We start from the raw sequence: 21,152 nt of genomic DNA on the forward strand, positions 1-21,152 counted from the left end.
GTATATACAGTTGACCCTTGAATAGTGTGGGATTTAGGAGTGGCAGCCTCCACATGGTCAAAAATTCATATATAGAACTTTTTTTTTTTTTGAGATGGAGTCTCTCTTTGTCGCCTAGGCAGTGGGCGCTATCTCAGCTCACTGCAAGCTCCGCCTCCCGGGTTCACACCATTCTCCTGCCTCAGCCTCCTGAGTAGCTGGGACTACAGGCACCCACCACCACACCCAGCTAATTTTGTATTTTTAGTAGAGACAGGGTTTATGTTAGCCAGGATGGTCTCGATCTCCTGACCTCGTGATCTACCTGCCTTGGCCTCCCGAAGTTCTGGGATTACAGGCGTGAGCCACTGCGCCCAGCCCTAGAACTTTTTATTCCCCCCAGAATTCAACTACTAATTGCCTACTGTTGACCAGAACAGGAGAGGTTGGTCTTGCTGTCACAGGAATGGCAGGGGCAGGAGGAAATCCACATATAAGTGGACCTGCACAGTTTAAACCCATGTCATTCAAGGATTAAGTGTTCTTGCTGTCCTCAGGTTTTTTTCTTACCATTCTCTTGTGCACCCATTTGTAGTTTCAACCAGGCTTGTACCCCTAGTGTTCTACCAAAACTATCCTCATCAAACTACCAGTGACCCACACTTAGCTAGACCCAAAGTGCAAATCATACTTCCCATTTTGCTTGCCTTAGTTTGTGGCATTTGACACAGTTGATGATTCCTTCTTGTCTATTCGTTTTCATTTCTTGGATTCCGGAACACAGCATTCTGGTATTTTCCTCCCGCCCTGCTTACTGGTTGCTCATTCTCAGTCTCCTGTTGCGTATTCATGACCTTGTAATGTTAGAAGATACTACCTATATGCCAACAACTCCCAAACGTGTTTTGCTGGTTCAGACCAAACTCCATGTTTGTATACCCAACTGCCCATTCAACATCTCCACTCAGGTTTCTAATAGCTGAAGCTTAGCACGTCTCCTGGTCTTACCCTTCTCCCTTCGTCTATTCTACTGGTGATCTTCCCCATTTTATTTCATGACCCCAGCCATCTTTCCATTTGCTCAGATAAAAAAGGAGTCATTCTTGATTCCTCCTTTTCTTTCATTCCTAACGTTCCATCCGTCTTCTTTCGGAATGTTTCCAGTTCTGACCACTTCTTGCCTTCCTCACTGCTGCTGCCTTGATGTAATCTCCCATGATTTCCTGCCCAGATTACTATCATAATCTCCTAATTTGTCTCCTCTGCTCTTTCCTTTTCTTGTCACAGTGTCTGTTCTCAACACAAAAGGCAAAATAATTCTTAAATGTGAAGTCAGCTCTGTGTCTTCATCTCCTGCTGCCTCCCCCTCCTGCATTCTGCTCTAGCTGCAGTGGTGGTGCCTTTGTTGCTAACGTGCATTGGCTGTTATCTTTGCCTTTCTTCGGATGACTGGGCATCCTATACCTCTTTGAGTTTTTGGTAAAATGTAATCTTAGTGAGACCTGCCCTAATCTCATTACAGCTGTGGCCCTGCACCCCTGTTCCCTCTCCTGCTCTCCATGTTCTTTCTTCCATTTCACTTATCCCCACTGTCAGTGCTTTCTTTGACTTTTCACGTCATTCATTATGTCTTTTCGGTACAGAACTTTTAAAATTTTAATGAAGCCACACATTTCAACCTTTTTTAAAATATATAATTTGTGACTTAAATTTTTTTTGTTTTTTACACTTTAAAAAATGAGATCAAATATACATAAAAAAGTTACCTTCACCATTTTGAGTGTATATCAGTGGTAATAAATTTATATTCTTTTTTCTGCCTTCATTTCTCCCTCATTTGTAAAAATCCTGCAGTATCCCAAGGTCATTTAGTTTTGTGGGTACAATGTTTAAGAATGGGCTAGGTAAAATTAGGCCTGAATGGGGATTGAGAATAAGGACTTGATTCAAGTTCTCTTTCATTCCCTCCTAATGGACATTGACCAGACTCCCAATTTTGGTAACCAGCCAAAAATACCTTCCTGAAAAAATGCTAGCTATATCTTCAGATGCTGAGATGTGGGTATTGGGCCTCCTTCCCAAACTGGTAAGAGATACAGATGACTGACGTTACCTCTTCCATCTCTAATGTGAGTCATTGCAGGGCCTACGTGCAATGTCATTTCTCAGGATGAACAGTGATTACAGCACCTATTGGTTTGTATATTATCCGCCCACGAGTTTATAAAGCAAGCATTTTTTCCTATTTTTATTTTTTAAAAAATATTTCCATGTAAATTAGAATCTAAACTAGACAGTTCTTTTTAAGCAGGTAAGATTCAGCTAAATTCCTGTTTTCTGAGGATACATTCCATACCTCAGTTGCCTCTTGGAGATTTCAAAGGCTTTTATATACCTGGTAATTTGCAGGAATTGCTTTTATTTTGTGGTTTCTCAGGGACTTCTAATATCTCTCTTGTAAGATGTCTGCAGATGTTAGTAGCTACTAGCTCTGAGGGGTTAGAGTAACAAGATCATTCTGTGGTATCTTGTTTTCTGCTTGTGCTATTAGTTCTTTCTAGCTTCATGAGAGACATATAATCAGACTCTGAAGGTGCCCTGTTTCTTATTGGGGTGTTTATTGATACACTCTTTATTTTCCTTCATTCTTTTGAGGGTATTTTATCCTGTGGAGTGTCTTAAAAGCAAGATTCTTATTTAGACAGCCATTTTCAAACATTTAGTTGTACCTCATCCCATAATCTTCATTTGAAGGCCCATTGGAACAGTGTTTCTTACCTTTTATTCCTAGTTTTGGAATTACAGCCAACTGACATTCCCGTCTATCTCTATGCTGTTTCAGAATATGTAGGGAGACAGGTGTAGCGGCACATACCTGTAGTCCTAGCTACTCAGGAGGCAGAGGTGGGAGGACTGCCTGAAGCCAGGAGTTCAAGACTAGCCTGAGCAACATAGTAAGACCCCATATCTTAAAAAAATATATATATATATGTGTGTGTGTGTATATATATATATATATATATATATAGAGAGAGAGAGAGAGAGAGAGAGAGTAAGGTGCAGGATTTTGGGTTCTGAGGCAAATCATAAGGCTGTGTAAGGTCAGTGTTGTTATTTTGTTCAATTCATCTTTGAAAATGTTCACTTTAGTAATCATGTAGCTACCCTCAGAAAATAGAATGTCCACTGTTGCTTGGTGAATATGAATACACTGACACTTCTTTATTCCTGAGGGCTGATTCTGATAACCATTGATTTTGTCTTTATTAAAAATCCTGTTTATTACTGGCAACTGGTATCTTCTGTCTGGCAAGCATTCTTAGGTATGATTGAGTGCCATCACCAACTCTACTTTACGGCTTGTATGTTATACTTGGCTCCTTAAGAGATCTCTAATTTGTAATCTATTTTTATAAAATATCCATAATCCTGTACATGTGTCCCTTGTGTTAACCAGCATTCCCCTAACCCAGGCAATTTCTACGCATCCCATTTTCTTTATTTTCTATAAGAAAACCTCAGTGTTATTTTGTTCCTCTAAAGATTCTCGTGTTCATGGTCATTTTCTTCCCACCAGACAGTGATCATGACACACCTGGGCCTTGATCAGAGCTCAGCCACCCCAGAGGCTTCTGTTTGGAGTATGTTGACTTCCACATATGATCTGGGAGAAGGAGCTACCTTAACTTTTTAGAAGAGCACTGGAATGATGATAATTATGCCCTCTGCCCCCACTTTTTTTTTTAACAGGAAGTAGAAAACAGTTGGATAGTGAATATGAAACTCAAATTTCCTTGACACTGAAAGTGTTATCTACATTCTCACAAGAGATTTTCTTGGTCATGGTCAATGAATTGAAATGTTGGTATTATGTGCTGGAGGCATAGAGGCTTAGTTTGCATCTAGGAGGAAACATCTATTTCATAGATCCCCTTAACCATAATATCGACCTTAGGATGATTTTTAAATGGGGCATTAAAATGATGAAGGCTCTTTACTTAAGAGTAGTGGCTACTTAGGAAAAAACGTAATATTTTCTTTGAGTACAGTTTGGACTACACAGAGGTATCTTGTTTTGTCAGGTGCATAATAGATGGCAAAGGTTCGGCCAGGTTGGATAAGCATAGAGGATGTGGAATCAGTGGTGTACATCTAGGGTAGGGGTTGGTCCTTGATTTTCTCCTTTCTTTCTATACTTTTTGCAAATATTTTCCTGGAGATTCTCAACTCTGCAAAGCAATCCTGTTCTCCTAGCATACTTTGTATGTATGCCTGGGTTAGGGGAATGCTGGTTAACACAAGGGACACATGTACAGGATTATGGATATTTTATAAAAATAGATTACAAATAGAGATCTCTTAAGGAGCCAAGTATAACATAAGCCATAAGGCAGAATTGGTGATGGCACTCAATCATACCTAAGAATCCTTGGCAGACAGAAGATACCAGGTGCCACATTTGATCTTTGTATATCAGTCTGCATGTTTCTTTGGAGCTACTTAAGTCTAACTGTAATTATTGAGTATGTACTGATGAGGGAGGTACTGTACTTGGTTCTGGGGAGTTAAAGAAAAACAAAGAATGAGTCTTTTTTGTCGTGGAACTTACAGGCTTCTGGGAGGGAAATATTAAAGTGAAGTATACCAACTGGTGTAGTCAAGATCTCTTATTTCTTATACAAAGACAAAAGTCTCTTGACTTACGTGTGTCATCATGACTCCACATTGGATTCCTACTCCTTTATCCTCTCTACACCATTTTCAGTTCCCGTTAATTCATTTCTTCAAGTGGTTCTCATTATCTCTCAGGCTCCTGTCCTTTCCTACTTCTGTTACCTTCATCTAGATAGACCCTCTTATATCATCTAAAAATGACATTGCTTAGAATAGCCACCTCTTTTAGGACGAATCTGGGGCCCGTGAGATAATGAAGTAAGTGTGTATGTGTTGACATACTGTTCCTTTCTGCCTCTCTTCTTTTGGTTTTTCTGTTTTTTCCAAGTTTAATTTTCCTCCTATTTCTTTACTATCCTGCAAACTCATATTAAATCTGGCCTTGTCAGTGAAACATTTCCTGATTACTTCTTTCCACTTCCCTGAACTCTTATAGCATTTAGTCCCTAGTCTATATCACATATATTAGCATAGCACTGAATCAAAACCGTTGGCCAGTTGTGGTGTCTCATGCCTGTAATCCCAGCACTTTGGGTGGGAGGCCAAGGCAGGCGGGTCACTTGAGGTCAGGAGTTTGAGACCAGCCTGGCCAATATGGTGAAACCCCATCTCTACTAAAAATACAAAAATTAGCTGGGTGTGGTGGCACATGCCTGTAATCCCCAGTACTCTGGAGGCTAAGGCACAAGAATTGCTTGAACCCAGGAGGCGGAGGTTGCAGTGAGCCAAGATCATGCCCTTGCTCTCCAGCCTGTCCAGAGCGAGACTCTGTCTCAAAAAAAAAAAAAAAGAAAAAAAAAAACTGCTTTGTGTTGCTATTGCCTATCTGTAGGATTTCGTCTATTCCTATTTTAAGTTTCATAATTTTTGAGTCCAGGATTATACATGTATTTATAGAATGCTTTGTATGGAACTAGCAGTTGGTAGGTCCTCAATAAAGATTTTTTTGAGTAATAGAATTGGATTTAAAATATCTGTAAATATTTGAAGTGTCCTAATACTTATTGAGCTTCTTCTGTAATACAGTTTATGCTACTATGTCTCTGTTAAAGAACATTTGTTTCCAGTTTGGGTGATTACAAACACTCTATTTCTTATTTGTGAGCCTGTTGTGTGAAAAAGGTAGCCCTATTCTCAATAAAGCATTTCAACCAAATACTTTTAAATCATTTATTATATGTCTTAACATTTAATATTCGCGATACTAAGAGGTAACCAATTTCAGACACATTCCTATATCTTGTGCTGTTGGACGTGTTCATTTGATTTTGTTCATTCCTGATGTCATGTTTTATTTTACTTTTAGGATAAGAACAAGAAACTGCGTCCCCTATATGATATTCCTTACATGTTTGAGGCCCGGGAATTTCTTCGAAAAAAGCTTATTGGGAAGAAGGTAAGAAATTGATGACAGAAGTATATTTGCAAGTGGTTGGGCTTAAGCTAATCTTTTGGAGGCAATTGTTGTAAGCTGGGCCCTTTACCAGCAGATGACACTCCTCCATCAAGTCAAGTGGAATTACTTTGATATGAAGAGAGGCGTGTTTATGTGTCAGAAACGGTACCCAATGGGAGAGGTTTAAAATTAGGGCCCTGACCACAGTTTGATTGCCAGTAGTCTCACAGCAGGGTCCGGGCTCAATTCCAGTTTTAATAATTGCATATTGCCCTGAGCTCCATTCAGTTGGCTCTCTTGTTTTCTCCAGCCACCTTCATTAAATGTTCAGGGCTATGGGATTTACTAGTGAGGGAAGCTTGCTCCTTTTTCATGCTTCCGCTACTTCTGAGGGATAGGCTGGCTATAAGGGGAAGAGGGGATGACCTGGACTATGAGCACGCCTATTTTTGTAATGCACTGTGGCATCAATGCTCCCTCTATTCTTCTGACTGGCAGAATTTTCTGTCCCCTGTAAGAGTTTTTTTTTCATGAAGGGGTGTATGGCTTCCTGATAGTTCGTGTGCAGATTTTTGTGTAGCTTGATGACTTTTGTTGTTGTTGTTGTTGTTGTTGTTGGGGGGAGACAAGATCTTACTCTGTTGCCTAGTCTGGAGTGCAGTGGTGTGATCTCAGCTCACTGCAACCTCTGCCCCCTGAGTTCAAGCATTTCTACCCCCCAGCCTCCTAAGTAGCTGGGACTACAGGTGTGTACCACCACGCCTGGCTAATTTTTGTATTTTTTGGTAGAGATGGAGTCTCACCATGTTGGCCAGGCTGATCTCGAACTCCTGACCTAAGGTGATCCATCCACCTCTGCCTTCCAAAGTGCTGAGATTACAGGCACGAGCCATCATGCCCGGCCGCGTGTTGACTTTGTATTTCTAATGTAACAATTCAGAGGCCATAGATTTCATTTCTTTGTGTTCTTTGTTAGAGCATAATATTCTGTGACTGGCCACAGAATTTGCATTCTGGGAATCTGATAGTGAGCCTTTGAGCATCCCCTCATTTTTCCTCATGTCCCAACCCTAAGAGTCCTGGGTTGTTTCTTATGTCCTGGATCAACAAAGAACATGAATGGGATGGTTCCTATGATAGTAATTGAAAGAATGCTATTCAGGGAGGTACTGTGATTCATCTTTTCCTCACTTAGTTTCAGTTTGGATTTTAGGAAAAATATATTTTGGGTGAGTTTTTATTGTATCTTCAGAAAGGCAAAACCATTTTTTTTTAATCTGACCATAACACACTAAAGCCGTGTTAGCATTCCTTACCTGAACCACCGATCCTGTGATAGGTTTTGTTTTTGTTTTTGTTTTCTTGAGACGGAGTCTTGCTCTGTTGCCCAGGCTGGAGTGCCGTGGCGCGATCTCGGCTCACCACAACCTCTGCCTCCCGAATTCAAGGAATTCTCCTGCCTCAGCCTTGCAAGTAGCTGGTGAAGGGGTGGCCTGCCCCTCCACACCTGTGGGTGTTTCTCGTAAGGCGGAACGAGAGACTTGAGAAAAGAAATAAGACACAGAGACAAAGTATAGAGAAAGAAAAGCGGGGGCCCAGGGGACCGGCGCTCAGCTTATGAGTTCCCTTAGTATTTATTGATAATTATCTCTACCATCTTAAAGACAGGGGAGTGGCAGGACAATAGGATAAAAGAAAAAGAGGAAATCGACAGTAAGACATATGAACAAAAATCTCTGTGACATGAATAAGTTTAAAGGAAAATGTTGTGCCTTGAGATGCATATTGCAAACATCTCCATAAACCTTTTAGTAGCATTGTTTCAGTCTATCACATGGGGAGAAACCTTAGACAACACCTAGCTTTCCTAGGCAGAGGTCCCTGTGACCTTTGGCCATGTACGTGTCCCTGGGTAGTTGAAATTAAGAGAATGGTGATGACTTTTAACCAGCAAGCTGCCTTCAGGCACTTGTTTAACAAAGACACATCCTGCACAGCCCAAAATCCATTCAACCTTGAGTCACCACAGCACATGTCTCTTGCAAGGACAAGGTCGGGGGTAGGGTCACAGATTTACAGCATCTCAAATACAGAACAAAATGGAGTCTCTTATGTCTACTTCTTTCTATATAGACACAGTAACAGGCTGATCTCTCTTCCTTTTCCCCACAGCTGGGACTACAGGCGCATGCTACCATGGCTGGCTAATTTTTGTAGTTTTAGTAGAGATGGGGTTTCCCTATGTTGGCCAGGCTGGTCTCGAACTCCTAACCTCGTGTTCCACCCACCTTGGCCTCCCAAAGTGCTGGGATTACAGGCATGGGCCACCGTACCTGGCCTTGTGACAGGTTTAATAAGGCTCTGACTTTTGTACTAATACCAAAATGGTGTATCTTAAGTATAAGTACAGCCATTTTTATTGTATATCATAGTCACTAGGATGATAATTATAGTAAGAGATTTTGAAGTTGGACATAAGGTAAAATTGCTAATTTTGAGGAAGAGAAGCCAAACTGGATTCTTGAAATGAGTATTAAATCTACTCAGGTTTCTTCAGAGAATAGGCTCGTTTGTCATTGTACAAAACTTGACAGCATGCTGTATTCATTCGTGAAGTGGAGTGCGAATGATGGCTTTAAGCTTCTTTCAATTTCTAGATCTCCTGTTTTCTGATCAAATGTCTAACATCTCTATTCCACCAAGTTGATATCATTTCACTCATTTATTGGCTCATAAACAGTTGCTTGTAGATAGCCAAGGAATTTCTTCACAAGTTTGGGTTTCTATTGAAATTTATCTGAAATCACATTGAAAGGAGTGGCAGCACATATCTGATTTGTGTGCAGCCAGTTGTGTGGCATGTATTATGGCATTCACCTGGTTTCTTTGAATATTGCCCTAACCCTGATTCTGTTTCATCCCTGGGACCATAGATCATAGCTTATTGCAGTAGCTGCTGAATGGTCTCGGAAGGTTAGACCCAGACTCTGCTCTCAAGGACTGTATGTCAGGCCATTGTAAAGTGTTCTGTCACAGGATAAAAGGACTGACCTCCAGTGTCAGATATGGAGTCAATTCTTAATCAATTAGGTTCCCTCTTGGTGAGAGAAGCCTCCTTTATTGGTTCCTGTGCAGCAGAGTTGATTGTATTCTATTTGTGCTGAGCTCAAGTTTTGTTCCCCAGAGTGACATTGTATAAATGATGAATATTGTATCCCTGAGTAGTGAGTGGGATGCAACTCAGTTCTGCTGGGCTGGAACATTCCTGATGCAAACTGCTTTTCCTCACTCACCACCTGAAACCACTTGCCTGTCTTCTGGGCCTATCACTTGCCACAGTGAACACCCATGTGCTCTGGCCTCTGGGAGCAGGCAGGGCAGTTGATGCCTCAGGGGAGTGGCTAGCACATCATTGCACATTTCTGCCAATTCCCTTCAGACCTCTGCAGCTGTTCAGCATGGCACGTGGTGATTAAGAGGCACCACGAGGGAGCATGTGTGTCTATGTGCCTGTGTGCATGAAAGCTGATTAGGGCAGCCTGTCACAGCTTAAGAAAGATAGTGGAGGTAAAATCATCTTCTCTGCCTAGACTATTATTTGACCTTCTCAGGGAGTCGATAATATGATAATTTTGAGGAGTTGCTAGAATGCAGAGAAATAAGATTGAAGGTAAACTGCTAAGGTGTTTTGTTGGCTTTGATGACCTCCTTCCTAGTTTTTGGAAATGGATTCACTTCCTAGATTTAATTCTGGATTAATGCCTTTAATTAAATTACCTATACTTCTCTTGCAGGCTTTGTTTTGTAATTTGTGAACTGGGGCCATTACTTGCCTGCCTTCTCTCATGAAGTTGAGTTATGAGAATCTAGGAAGATAGTAGTATTTCATGTTTGTCCAGATGCCAGTAAAGTATATGGTTTGATTTTGCTTAATAGTGTTTTTATATAGAATCTATCATAGCACTACTTTTTCAGTTATGATATATTCCTGGTTCTGAGATTATGAGAAGTGCATCAGTGTGCAACTAATCTGACATCATGAGGAGTGTTTTTCCCTTTCTTTGTTGGTTCTGCTGACTTTATTGCCTTTTCAACCCATTGCATGAATTCCAGTGTTATTTAATTAGATGTGCATGAGGGCTTTCGCTTTCAGAAGATGAGTATGTGCTGGTGCTAAAGGGTGTGTGTCTGTGTGTTTCTAATTGAGAGAGTGGTAGAAGAATACGTGTGTATCCTTGAAGCGTTTTGGAAACTCCCTCAGTTGCCATACTGCCTAGTAGAACTCCCTTCCCATCTCCTGTTTACCATCTGCCCTCTTTCACTAAAATCTTGACTAAGGAATATTCACAGCAAAGAGTTTTGTGTTAATTTCTTCACGGGCTCATCATGAAATGGAATTTGTAATAACTTTAACATGTTTTCCGGTTCTCCAGAATGATTTTCTCACTGTGTGAATAAGATGATGAGACTGGTATCCTTAGGCTGTGGTCCTCTTCTGATAACAGGGGCAATCTTTTTCTGTGTTTATAAGTTTTTTTTTCCTTAATGCTTGGAGATCAGTTTGCATTGCCCTAGTCGTTTTGCTTTCAGGAGAATAAGGTAGTAACTGAGATCTTCATTGGGATTTCTCTCCAGCTATCTTGTAAAATATCTAAGTTGAGACTCAATATGGTTTATCCATGTGATACAGTTTTTGACATATGAGTCATTTCTATAGCTCCTGTCCCTTAATTGCAGAATTTCTATCACCATGCGAATCATTGTATTTAAACTTGGAATTTGTTTGGACAACTGGAGTTTCAAAAATGATGGAAAAGATGGAATTGCAAGAAGCCAGCGTGCATTGAAGCTTCAGTGCTGACAGTAGACGCTCATTGTAAACTGTCCTATCATCAGAGACTATCCTGAAAATATATGCCTATTCCTTTAATGTCTCTTTTACTATTTATTTTGAATGAGCAAATATTGGGGATGAGCCTCATTTGTAAACTAGCAGTGGTCTTTGTGTAGTTTTCATGCCATTGAAATTTGTTATATGAACTAACCCAGCTCATTTTGGCACTTAAAATTGGGCACTTTTCTTGATCAGTGCAGACATTTGGGAAGTTATGGGGCTATAAATCATTTAGTGAGTTATTTCAAATCCAGATTGCCTTAGATTGTTGTTTTCTTTTCAAAATCTGTCTTTCTTGAGGTATGTACTTTTAGATGTACATGATCTCCATGTGTACCAGATTGGAAATGATCTCCATGTGTACTAGACTTAAAAATCCAGAATTCCCAAGACTAATCTCTTGATCTTCTATCAGACAACTGGCTCTCCTCCAGTGTTATGGGAGTTACCCCGTTACCTATTGCTGTCAGACATCTTTGACACCCTCTTATTCCAGTCCCTCACCCAGTTCTGCTGGATATATATCTGAATGATGCCTCCTTTCCAGTGCACTGATCCTACCTTGCTTATATCTCATCTAGCCTGGACTCCTATGTGACCTTCCTACTGGTTTTGCCACCAGAATCAGGGTGTTAGACTGCCTCCTCATATCAGTAATCCAAAATCAATCTGGAAATGGTTAATATATGTAATGATATTATCTCTATTCTGGGTAAATGTGCTTCTGTGAGCTAGGTTGGCAACCCAACTACTGTTTATAGCCTTGTTTCTATGGAATAAAATAAAATATTCTAAATGTCTAAGCAGAGTTTTAGAGATGTGGCTCATTTGTAATTTGGTGGCTACCATTTTATGATTTTCATGCTGTTGAAATTTCTTCTGTGAAGTAGACAGACTTTTTTTTGGTAAAGCATTTGATAGAATGCCGATTATATCTTCAAGGGTTAGGACTGCTGTTTATTGGGTTCCCTCTTCGTAGTAAGCACTGAACTCTAAGAGCTTTGTTTTCACTCTTAATTTTCGCCTCCACCCTGCAAGATCTACATGCTGTTCTGGTCTTTACAGGTAAAGAAACTGGAACCCACAGAAAAGACTTTACTCAGATGCCAATGCTTTTAGTTGCTATGCTGAATTAAAGACTTTTGGAAATGTTTATTTCTCTATTGTGTATACTGACTCAGATGTAGACAGGGTCGTGGTATTTTTGGAATTATGTCTGTTCCTGTATGTAATACATACTTTACATGCTGCAAGAAAGTAGATTCTTCAGGTAGTCTGTAGCTATCAGGAGGTGGTAATGGCACTATATATCGGCCTTCAGAGTGCCTTTAGCCCTCTAGACGTTATCTCATTAGTCTTTGAGATGTCCCTGTGAAGCTGTGTTTCATCAAGTCGTTCTTCAGAGAAAAGCAGTGTCAGATTGCATGTTCTTCGCCTAGGATATACAGCAATGTGAAGTCCTCGATAACATTGCTAAGCCAATTTTGAAGCTTGATTTCTCTTTCTCTTCGTTCCCTTGGCATAAGTGCAGCTTCTGGGAGCATCAGGGAGAAAGGAAGGACAGGTGTTGCTTTATCTTGGCACAGGGTCATGGAGAAGTTGAGGGGCACTGTAGGTGCTTGTTCCACCATACGAGAATAGATCTCCAAAGGTACCGGGAGTAACATTCCTTAGCAGGAGCAGTTTTTCACTGTGCTAGTGAGAGCTCTTCAAGGGCACAGAGCTTTCCTGAGGAGGGTTCCACCCTTCTCCCTGGCTATTTATCAGGGTTGTCCTTTTCCTTAAAAACACTTGTATGTTCTGTCTGTTGCAGTGTGTTACCTAATCAGCTGTGTTAAGTACAAAAAGCTGGTAGTCTGGGGATTCTTGTTCCTAATTACCTCTATTTAAGTTTGGATTTTATAAACATTTCTTTTGTCATCTCCACATTTTTCACCTCATATTAATTTGATTCATTCATGCTATGGAAAGTCCTTTACATTAATGATCAAAGCAGGCCCTAAGGTTGTGAATGCATTGTGATTTAAATTGACAGGTTTATACAAGGTTGCTTGTCCTTGCCTCCTCAGTGCCAGCTGTTCAATGTGGTTGTAAATTTTTTGAACAAATGACTGAAGATATTTGCCAAATTGAGAGCTGTTTTGAATGACTTGTAATTTCCGACTATGCATTTTTCTAGGAAGAGTTCTCCTGCTTGGAAGTGGTAGTAATGTGTAACATGCATTGGAGACCATGTTCATTTTAGATGCCCTTTACCCTGTGGGTTTTGGGAAGGATCCTAATCTTTTACCCCTTGATTTTTGAGCTCTCTTGTCTAGAGAAGGTTGATTAACAGAAATGACCGGAGTTGCCTGTTTCTGGAAGCTCAGCAAGGTAGCTTTCTTCCTGCTGCCACCTAAATGGTCTTTTCAATAATGAGTGTTTGGTTGTCTTTTGTTGTTGTTGTTTTTCCTGCAGATTCTGAAAAGTACCCCTGTGCTTTGAGGACCATCAGGGTGTTGAGCTGAGCATACAGTTCTTTGGTGAAGTGTGTTATTTTTTGTTGTTGTTGTTTCTTGAGACAGAGTTTTGCTCTTGTAGCCCAGGCTGGAGTGCAAGCAATGGCAGGATCTTGGCTCACTGCAACTTCCGCCTCCCAGGTTCAAGCGATTCACCTGCCTTAGCCTCCCAAGTAGCTGGGATTATAGGCGCCTGCTACCACGCCTGGCTAATTTTTTGTATTTTTAGTAGAGATGGGGTTTCACCACGTTGGCCAGGCAGGTCCTGAACTCCTGACCTCAGGTGATCCACCTGCCTTGGCCTCCCAAAGTGCTGGGATTACAGGCATGAGCCACTGTGCTCAGCCTTGAAGTGTGTTATTTGTATGATATATATTGTAATATCCTCTTCAAAAAGCATCTCTAAGTTAAATGAAGAAACTAGAGGTTTCAACTGCATTCCTGGAAATTTATTCTGTATGCTCACCTGAGGGACATGATTTATTAGCTACCAGAATCCTCGAGATTCTCATATCTCTGGGTAATACTCTTGTATTAATTTGTTTATTATTAAAGACTTTCTTACTTGGACTCCCAAGTTGCTCATAGTTTTCTGGTGAATGTTCCTATATTTATAACATGATTTGTGGTCGGCTTGTCTTAAGCCACCCACTCCTGATCTTTTCAGCTAGGTTTCTGAAATGTCGTCCTTGGGGCTGGAACTTTCCATGCTTACTCTCTGCAAACCAAGATTTTATTTTAGGGGAGATTTGTGCTGAATCAGCTCAGCTGTGTTTGGGGGTAGGGAGAGGACAGGCTTTTTTTCCCACTTTAAAAATAACCCTTATGTGCCAAAAAACCCTATAAAATGTGCTGAATTGCAAATCTTCCAACTTCCTATACCTCCTGGTTTACAGAGAATAGATTCTTCTGAGCTTGGGCTTGATGATACTGTGCAGAATATCTTATATTGTAGACAAGTGTAAAGTGAGGCTGGATGCAGATGTGCTCATTTGGAAAGGAAACCTGACTATTGCTGTCTTTTTTCAGCATTTTCTTCTCCAGCATACGAGCAGTTTTGTCCACTTATAAGGATCTATATAGGGATCCTTGATATAAATTTTCTAATGAGAAATAAGTTTGCTTGTGTATCTGCAAAATAACCCATATCATTCAGAAAGAGTCCAATTGGAAAGCACCAGCATTCCAGAGTTTCTATGTATGTGGCATCTCTTTTTGTTACACTGTGTAAAGTTGGGCTAATTGTTTAGTTTGCTTGAATATTTCTTTCCCAAGGGTATGAACAATTTGTTTATGTGTGAGAAGGTAGGATGCACAAGTGTCTGTTAGTTCTAAGGTTGAAATTTGTCACCTTTTTATAGTTGGGTGGTAGAACTGATATTTTAAAGGCTACATCTTCATAATTGAGGTCATGTGGTTGTAAGTTAAAAAATGAGCCCCTTGTTTTAATGTATTTAAAATCTGAGTGATACTTTCTGCTATTATGTGAAATAAATTATTTTTATTGATACCTAGAATTGCCTTTTTTTTACTTTTACCTGAGCAGTTATCTTCTTCTGGCAAAGCTTTAGGTATCCCTAAAGTGTGACAGTTCTATTCCATGAGTATTGCTAGCTTGGACAGTCCTTCATCCTTCCTGATGTTTTCATGATGATATGTGTAGTGAGTTGCACAGCATCTCCCCAGAATACCCATCCATCTCGAACCTTAGAATGTGACCTTATTTGGAAATAAGGTCTTTGCAGATGTAATTAATTAAGTTAAAATGAAGTGATACTGGATTATGATGGACCCTAAATTCAATGGCCGGTCTCCTAATAAGAAGAGGATCTATAGCCAGACGTGGTGGACTGCACCTGTAGTCCCAGCTACTCAGAAGGCTGAAATGGAAGGATTGCTTGAGCCTAGGAGTTGGAGGCCTCAGTGAACCATGATCATGCTACTGCACTTTAGTCTACGCAATAGAGTGAGACCCCAACTCTAGAAGAAGACAGAGAAGGAGGAGGGGGGATGGAGAGAAGGAGGAGGAGGAGGAGGAGGACTAGTATTGGGCACAGAGAGAAAGAGATCATGTGACAATGAAGGTAGAAATTGGAGTGGTTTTAGCTACAAGCCAGGAAATGCTGCCAATTGCCAGGATGCACCAGCTAGGAAGAGGCAAGGAAGGATACCTCCCTGGGGCCTTTAGAGGTATAATGACCCTGCCTACACCTTGATTTTCAACTTAGAGCTTTCAGAACTTTGAGGGGGTAGTTTGCAGTACTTTGTTATGGCAGCCCTGGGAAAGCAATTTAGCTTCTTGTATCTGGTCACCTGACTCTTGGCTGAACCTCTTGTTTCTGGATTTCTACTTCAGTAGTTAGTTTCTTTGCCAAGTAATCTGTGAGACAGGGTTTGATAATGTCAGCATTCTTTCGTCTCCGATTTCCTGCCTATTTTGTCTTGCTTCCTTTATTTATGTTTATTCTTTCTGTCAGTACTCCTCCTGGGTGGTAATGCCTTCCCTCCTGCAGACCAGCTGACAGTTGGTGTGGAGGAATTGATACACCCAAGCAAATTTCCAGTGTTGTCCGTAGGCTTACCTCCAAACCGTGTCCTGTTTGCTTTCCTTGAAGCATGAACACTGATGTCCACTTAAGAAGGCTGCCCTGTCTCATGGCCATCCTAGTCACAGGACCTCCATCACTTCTACTTAGTAATTAGCAGCATTTTGAAATATGATACACCCTGGGAGAAATCATTCCTGGCAGTAGCTCTTGATGAGCCGTGCTCATCCCATTCAAGGTTGATGAATAGAACATTAGGAATAATTAGCACAAGACTGTCTTCTGGAACACTGTCTCTTTTACATAGAGCATTATGTGGCACTGTGCGGGAATTTTCTTCAGTAACTATAGGAATCCCAGGTTTTCTCCTTAATCTGGCCTTTTTGGATAAGGTATTTTTTTCTGCAGCTTTCCCTTCTCACCTCTTCTGGCTTCAACAAGTGGGCTGGGCTGAACAGCAAGTAGTCTCTGAAAACTAAGGTCAATAGTTGGTGTGTTTATTTTCTTTGGGATTCAGTCCCTGAAGCAGCTTGGGTCATGTGTAAACACTTGCTATGTTAAGAAGGCCTTAATATGTTAACGAGTAGCCTAGTAATACCAATTCATTTCTCAAATTCTTTTTTTTTTTTTCTTTTTTGTGACAGTGTCTCACTCTGTCACCCAGGCTGGAGTGCAGTGATATGATCTTGGCTCACTGCAACCTCTGCCTCCTGGGTTCAAGCGATTCTCATGCCCCAGCCTTCTGAGTAGTTGGGCTACAGGCATGTACCACCAAGCCCAGCTAATTTTTGTATTTTTAGTAGAGATAGGGTTTCATCATGTTGGCCAAGTTGGTCTCGAACTCCCGATCTCAGGTGATCTGTCTGCTTCGGCTTCCGAAAGTGCTGGGATTACAGACATGAGCCACTCTGCCTAGCCAATTCATTTCTGTTATTCATTCAGGAAATATTTTTTGGAAAACTACTCTGTGCCAAGCTTTGTTCTAGGCACTGGGGATAGAGCCTATTTTTATAGTACTAATATTTTAGAAAAGACACATAGTTGTTGGGTACCTTTGTAGAGGTGCAGTAAAGATGAATAAAATATCATCTCTGTTGCAAGTTGCTTACAGTCTAACTGGAGTAAGATGACATCCGTCATATGAGAAGTTGAATAAGAACGGATTTGAATAACTGGTAAGATAACAGAAATGTATCACTTGGTGGTATTTGATAAATATTAATGCGAAGTTTACTGATTGTGGTTATCTTTCACAGATAGGAGAGGTCTCACTTGCTGGGTGACCATATGTATTTAATGGCCCCAGCTTCCAGTCATAATCCTGACTCTTAGGAATATTTCCCCTCCTAATTTCTTTCTCTGCTTGTAGATTTCTGCTTCCAGCTACTGACTAGTGGATACCCAACTGCAGGGTCCAGTGGGTAGTTGACATCTGTCATGTCCAAAATATAGTTCAGAGTTTCCATATGATTTTTTTCTCCTGCCCACAAACTGCCTTGGCTTTGCTATTGATCTTTCTAAATGTCATCTCCCATCCATTGTGCCAGACGTTAAAACCAGTAGTCACCCAGCCCCTAACCCGATCTTTTCCATAACCAAATTCATCATTACCCCTCTTTTTCATGTTTTTTTTTTTTTGTTTGGTGTTTTGTTTGTTTGTTTGTTTTTGGTGAATCTCTTAGTCTGTGTCTTCCTTATCTCTCATTTTAATTATTGGAATTTCACCTTAACTACTTGCCCTGTTTCTTCTGTCTATGCCATCTTGCAGATTACTGTCACAATTGCTTTCAAAATGCGTAGGCCTGACCATGTCACCAACTCTGCTGATACCCATTTGCCTGCAGAAAACAATCTGACTCCCTAAATGATTACATAATAAAAAGCAAAGGAAAAGCAGCTGTATATAAAATATTGTAACTTCAAGTGAGCATCTTGCTTCCATTTCCAGTCTGACTTCCGGCATTGCTGTCCACATATGTCACAAAGAACTTCTCACCATTCCATGGGGACATGCCAACCCATTTCACAACTTCTTTCCTTCATACATTTTTTTTTTTTTTTTGGTCTGGAATCTTACCTCTATTTTGTATTCCTGGCTCCCCATGTAAAGTCTGATGTTCTTTGTCCTCCAATAATGTTTTTGTGACCCTTTCTGTTGTAGTAGTTCCCAGGTCTGACCTACCTCCCCACCCCTATAGTACAAAGAGCCTGTCTTGTCTTTTCATCAGCTCACAGTTCCTAAGACTGTGCTCAACGTTGAGAATGAGATTGAGGTCCTCAATAGATCTTTACAGAAGGGGTGGGATTTGTCCTCTGCTTTGTCATATGGAAGATTTGGATGTGGAGAAGGGATGGAGAAGGCTTGTCATATAGCTCTGAGCTGGGGAAATGGTTTCCATGTCACCTGCTTTTTAAATTTCTTCATACTATTATATAATAATATTGACTTAGAGCCCTAATTCGGGGAGACTTTAGGTGTAAGTACTGTCTGATTGAAATACAAACCAAGACCTTAAAAATAGGTGGATAAATATGTTTTCTTATGTTTTGCTATGTACGAATTGAAATTGTTGGATTATCGCTCCGTCTGATTGGCAGCATGCTTGTTGCCTAGTGTGAAGTCTTCATGAGGGAAGCTGAGCAGTCACTCCTTAATACTGTAGGTCTGATTTGGGGCTTTTCTGTGTCTTTTTCATTATTGAAAATGTGCATCATTTGTATCCTGTTCTCCTTAAAAATCACAGAAGGACTTACTCAACTAATAGGCAGTAAACTAATATTTTTTGGCTTGAATTCTCTATTATTATTTTAAAGTTCTAAGTAACATAAGGTTGATGGACCTTGACTGAACCCTGCTGTTCCCATCTCCCCCTCAGCCCCTGGGATTCTTAATGTTCCTATTCCCCAGTAATAGTGCAAATGAGTTGGAAGTCAGTACATCGGTACCTTGCTCCACTCTGCTGTGTCTGCATTGTATGATGTACCTTTGTGCCTGGCAGATTGCTGCTGAGCCCAGCTCCTCAGAGCCTGTCCTAGAAGAGTTTGATGCACAGGGTGGGCAGTGAAACAGCAGAGTTTCCTACCCCAGGCTCGGTTTCCACTACCTCCAAACCTTTAACCCCCATTTATTTTAAAAAGACACCAAAAGAAAAGCAAGGAAAGGAAAAGTAAAGAATGGAAGAAAGGAAGGAAGAAAGTCACAGAGGTGACCTAGTCTTTGATTAGAAGTTTAGGTGACCATGTTTTGGTGAGATGGTGTCACGTGCAGCTAGAGAGCTGGGGAGGCTTTTTTAGCTTTCTGATTGAATCTCAACATTTGAGTGAGAAAACCATAATTTGATGGTCTCTGCGTTCCTGACACCTCCATTTCTTCATTTATAAAACGGACATCATGTTTGACCCCTATAATTCCTTGGGTTTGTAATAGTGTAGGGAGAGAATGTAAGCAGTCACATTAGGAGTAAATTTGAGCAGGACAGAATGGAAGGAACTTTTTTATTTCTTCAGGGTGGAACTATAGAAGCTAGCACCTCAAATGCAGACCTGCAGCCTTGTCCAAAATTTGTCAGGCTACATAAAAATGGAGAGATGAGACATTTCTGTGACCTCAGAGTCAGGAAGATATGCAGTTGAAGATTGTGTGTCATCACATTCTTACACTTGGGATGAATTCATTTCTTTCACTGTTCCTCATTTTCTTAATTTGGAAAATCCAAAGGTTACCTTTTTTCTACTCTCTAAAAAGATGATCTTACTAAAGTATCCAGAAAGACTCAGTTTGTTTTCCTGGTATTTCTAATCAGATTCTGACTTAACAACATTTACTTTTAAATATGTAGTTTTCCTGGTATTGACTCTGAGGAGGACCACCATAAAGAGGCAGGTGGCCCCACCTTGTAGGATGGGCTGGAGGTAGAAAAATTCAGGAGCCTGGAGTCCTGGCCTGAAGTGCATCTAGTCTTTGGTCACCTCACACCCTTTTTTATGTTGGCCCTTAGTTAACCCCTCTCTAAAAACAGAAGGAACCAGCAGACCACCTCTGAAAATCAGTTCATAAAGCCCAGTTTGAAGATTTGTTGTCCTGTTTTGCATTGATTGGACTACTTTTAGGGTTCCAAAAGTTTGATCTTTTTGTTATCAAAGATTGTTTTATTTTAAATATCAGTTAATTTTATGAATACTGACGTGATGGCTATGTGTCACACACAAACCCCTGAGTCCTGTGGCCACTGGGTGATTCTTTGAACTTACTGTGAACACTGATTGTTAAAGGCCTGTCTGCTGAGAATGCTATAATATAAATCTCTACTATTTCTGTGCAGTGACTTTAATTTAATCACCCATTATGCCCACCTTCTCCCAACCCCCACAAGCTAGGAGATTGAATTCATTCTTTCTTCACCTCTGCTCATGCTACCAGGTTAGGGTCAAAGCAGATCTTTTTATCTGAAATGTTTAAGTGGTTAGGTTGGGGTTACAATTTGGTTAGTTATTGGGGAAAGGAATTGTTTCCTCCTTTTCTAGGATGTGTGGTTCCTAATTGTTTTCTCTCATTTGAGGGCTGGTGGTGGTTTCCTTCTGTCATTTGTCAGTTCACTACATTTTGAAATAATGGCTTTAGGAATCCAATGCCATCAGAATGATTGACTTCTTGACATTAGCCAGGTGCTTTTTCACATTTTTCCGTAGTTTCTCCTATTGCCAGTGGTGGAGTTTGCTTGCTGCCAGCAGTCTGGAAGCAAAGCAGCATGTAGTTTGAACTCCACAGCATGGGAGAGTTTTTGAAGATCAAAGACAAAGATGAGTCATGTTGCTGTTCTTCGGTATTTCTGCTTTGGTGTAGTTAATCACAGCTTTCCAAGGGGCAAATGGTAATAAGATCACTGAGTCTAGATAGATTTATGATGTCTCTCTCACCATTCGGAGACTGAAAGTAGAATTGATAGTCTTTTTTACGTTACAGACACAAACTTCCCCTTCCTTTCTTTCTCTCTAACCTTTTTCTTTCTTCCCTCTCTATCCTTCTTTTTTCCCCCTTTCCCTCTGCCTTCCATTTTTTCCATCCTCCTCCTCAAAGTTTCTTAGGCCTCCAACATGAAATTGTCAAAATGCTAAGCTTGTAGTAGCACTCACTTTCCAATGTATATGCTCCATCTGCCTTTATG

General features: G+C 40.6%; 1 protein-coding gene across 1 annotated transcript in view; it reads left to right on the forward strand.

Annotated features, from left to right (window-relative positions):
• Positions 1–21,152, forward strand: part of SND1 (staphylococcal nuclease and tudor domain containing 1) — a 440,492-nt gene that overhangs the window by 150,008 nt on the left and 269,332 nt on the right. The window contains exon 11 of the mRNA XM_007982822.3: positions 5,960–6,049. Coding sequence (XP_007981013.1) covers positions 5,960–6,049 — 90 coding nt within the window. The remainder of the gene's footprint in view (positions 1–5,959; positions 6,050–21,152) is intronic.

The sequence above is a fragment of the Chlorocebus sabaeus genome, chromosome 21 (genome assembly GCF_047675955.1).
Source record: "Chlorocebus sabaeus isolate Y175 chromosome 21, mChlSab1.0.hap1, whole genome shotgun sequence".
Taxonomy (NCBI): Eukaryota; Metazoa; Chordata; class Mammalia; order Primates; family Cercopithecidae; genus Chlorocebus; species Chlorocebus sabaeus.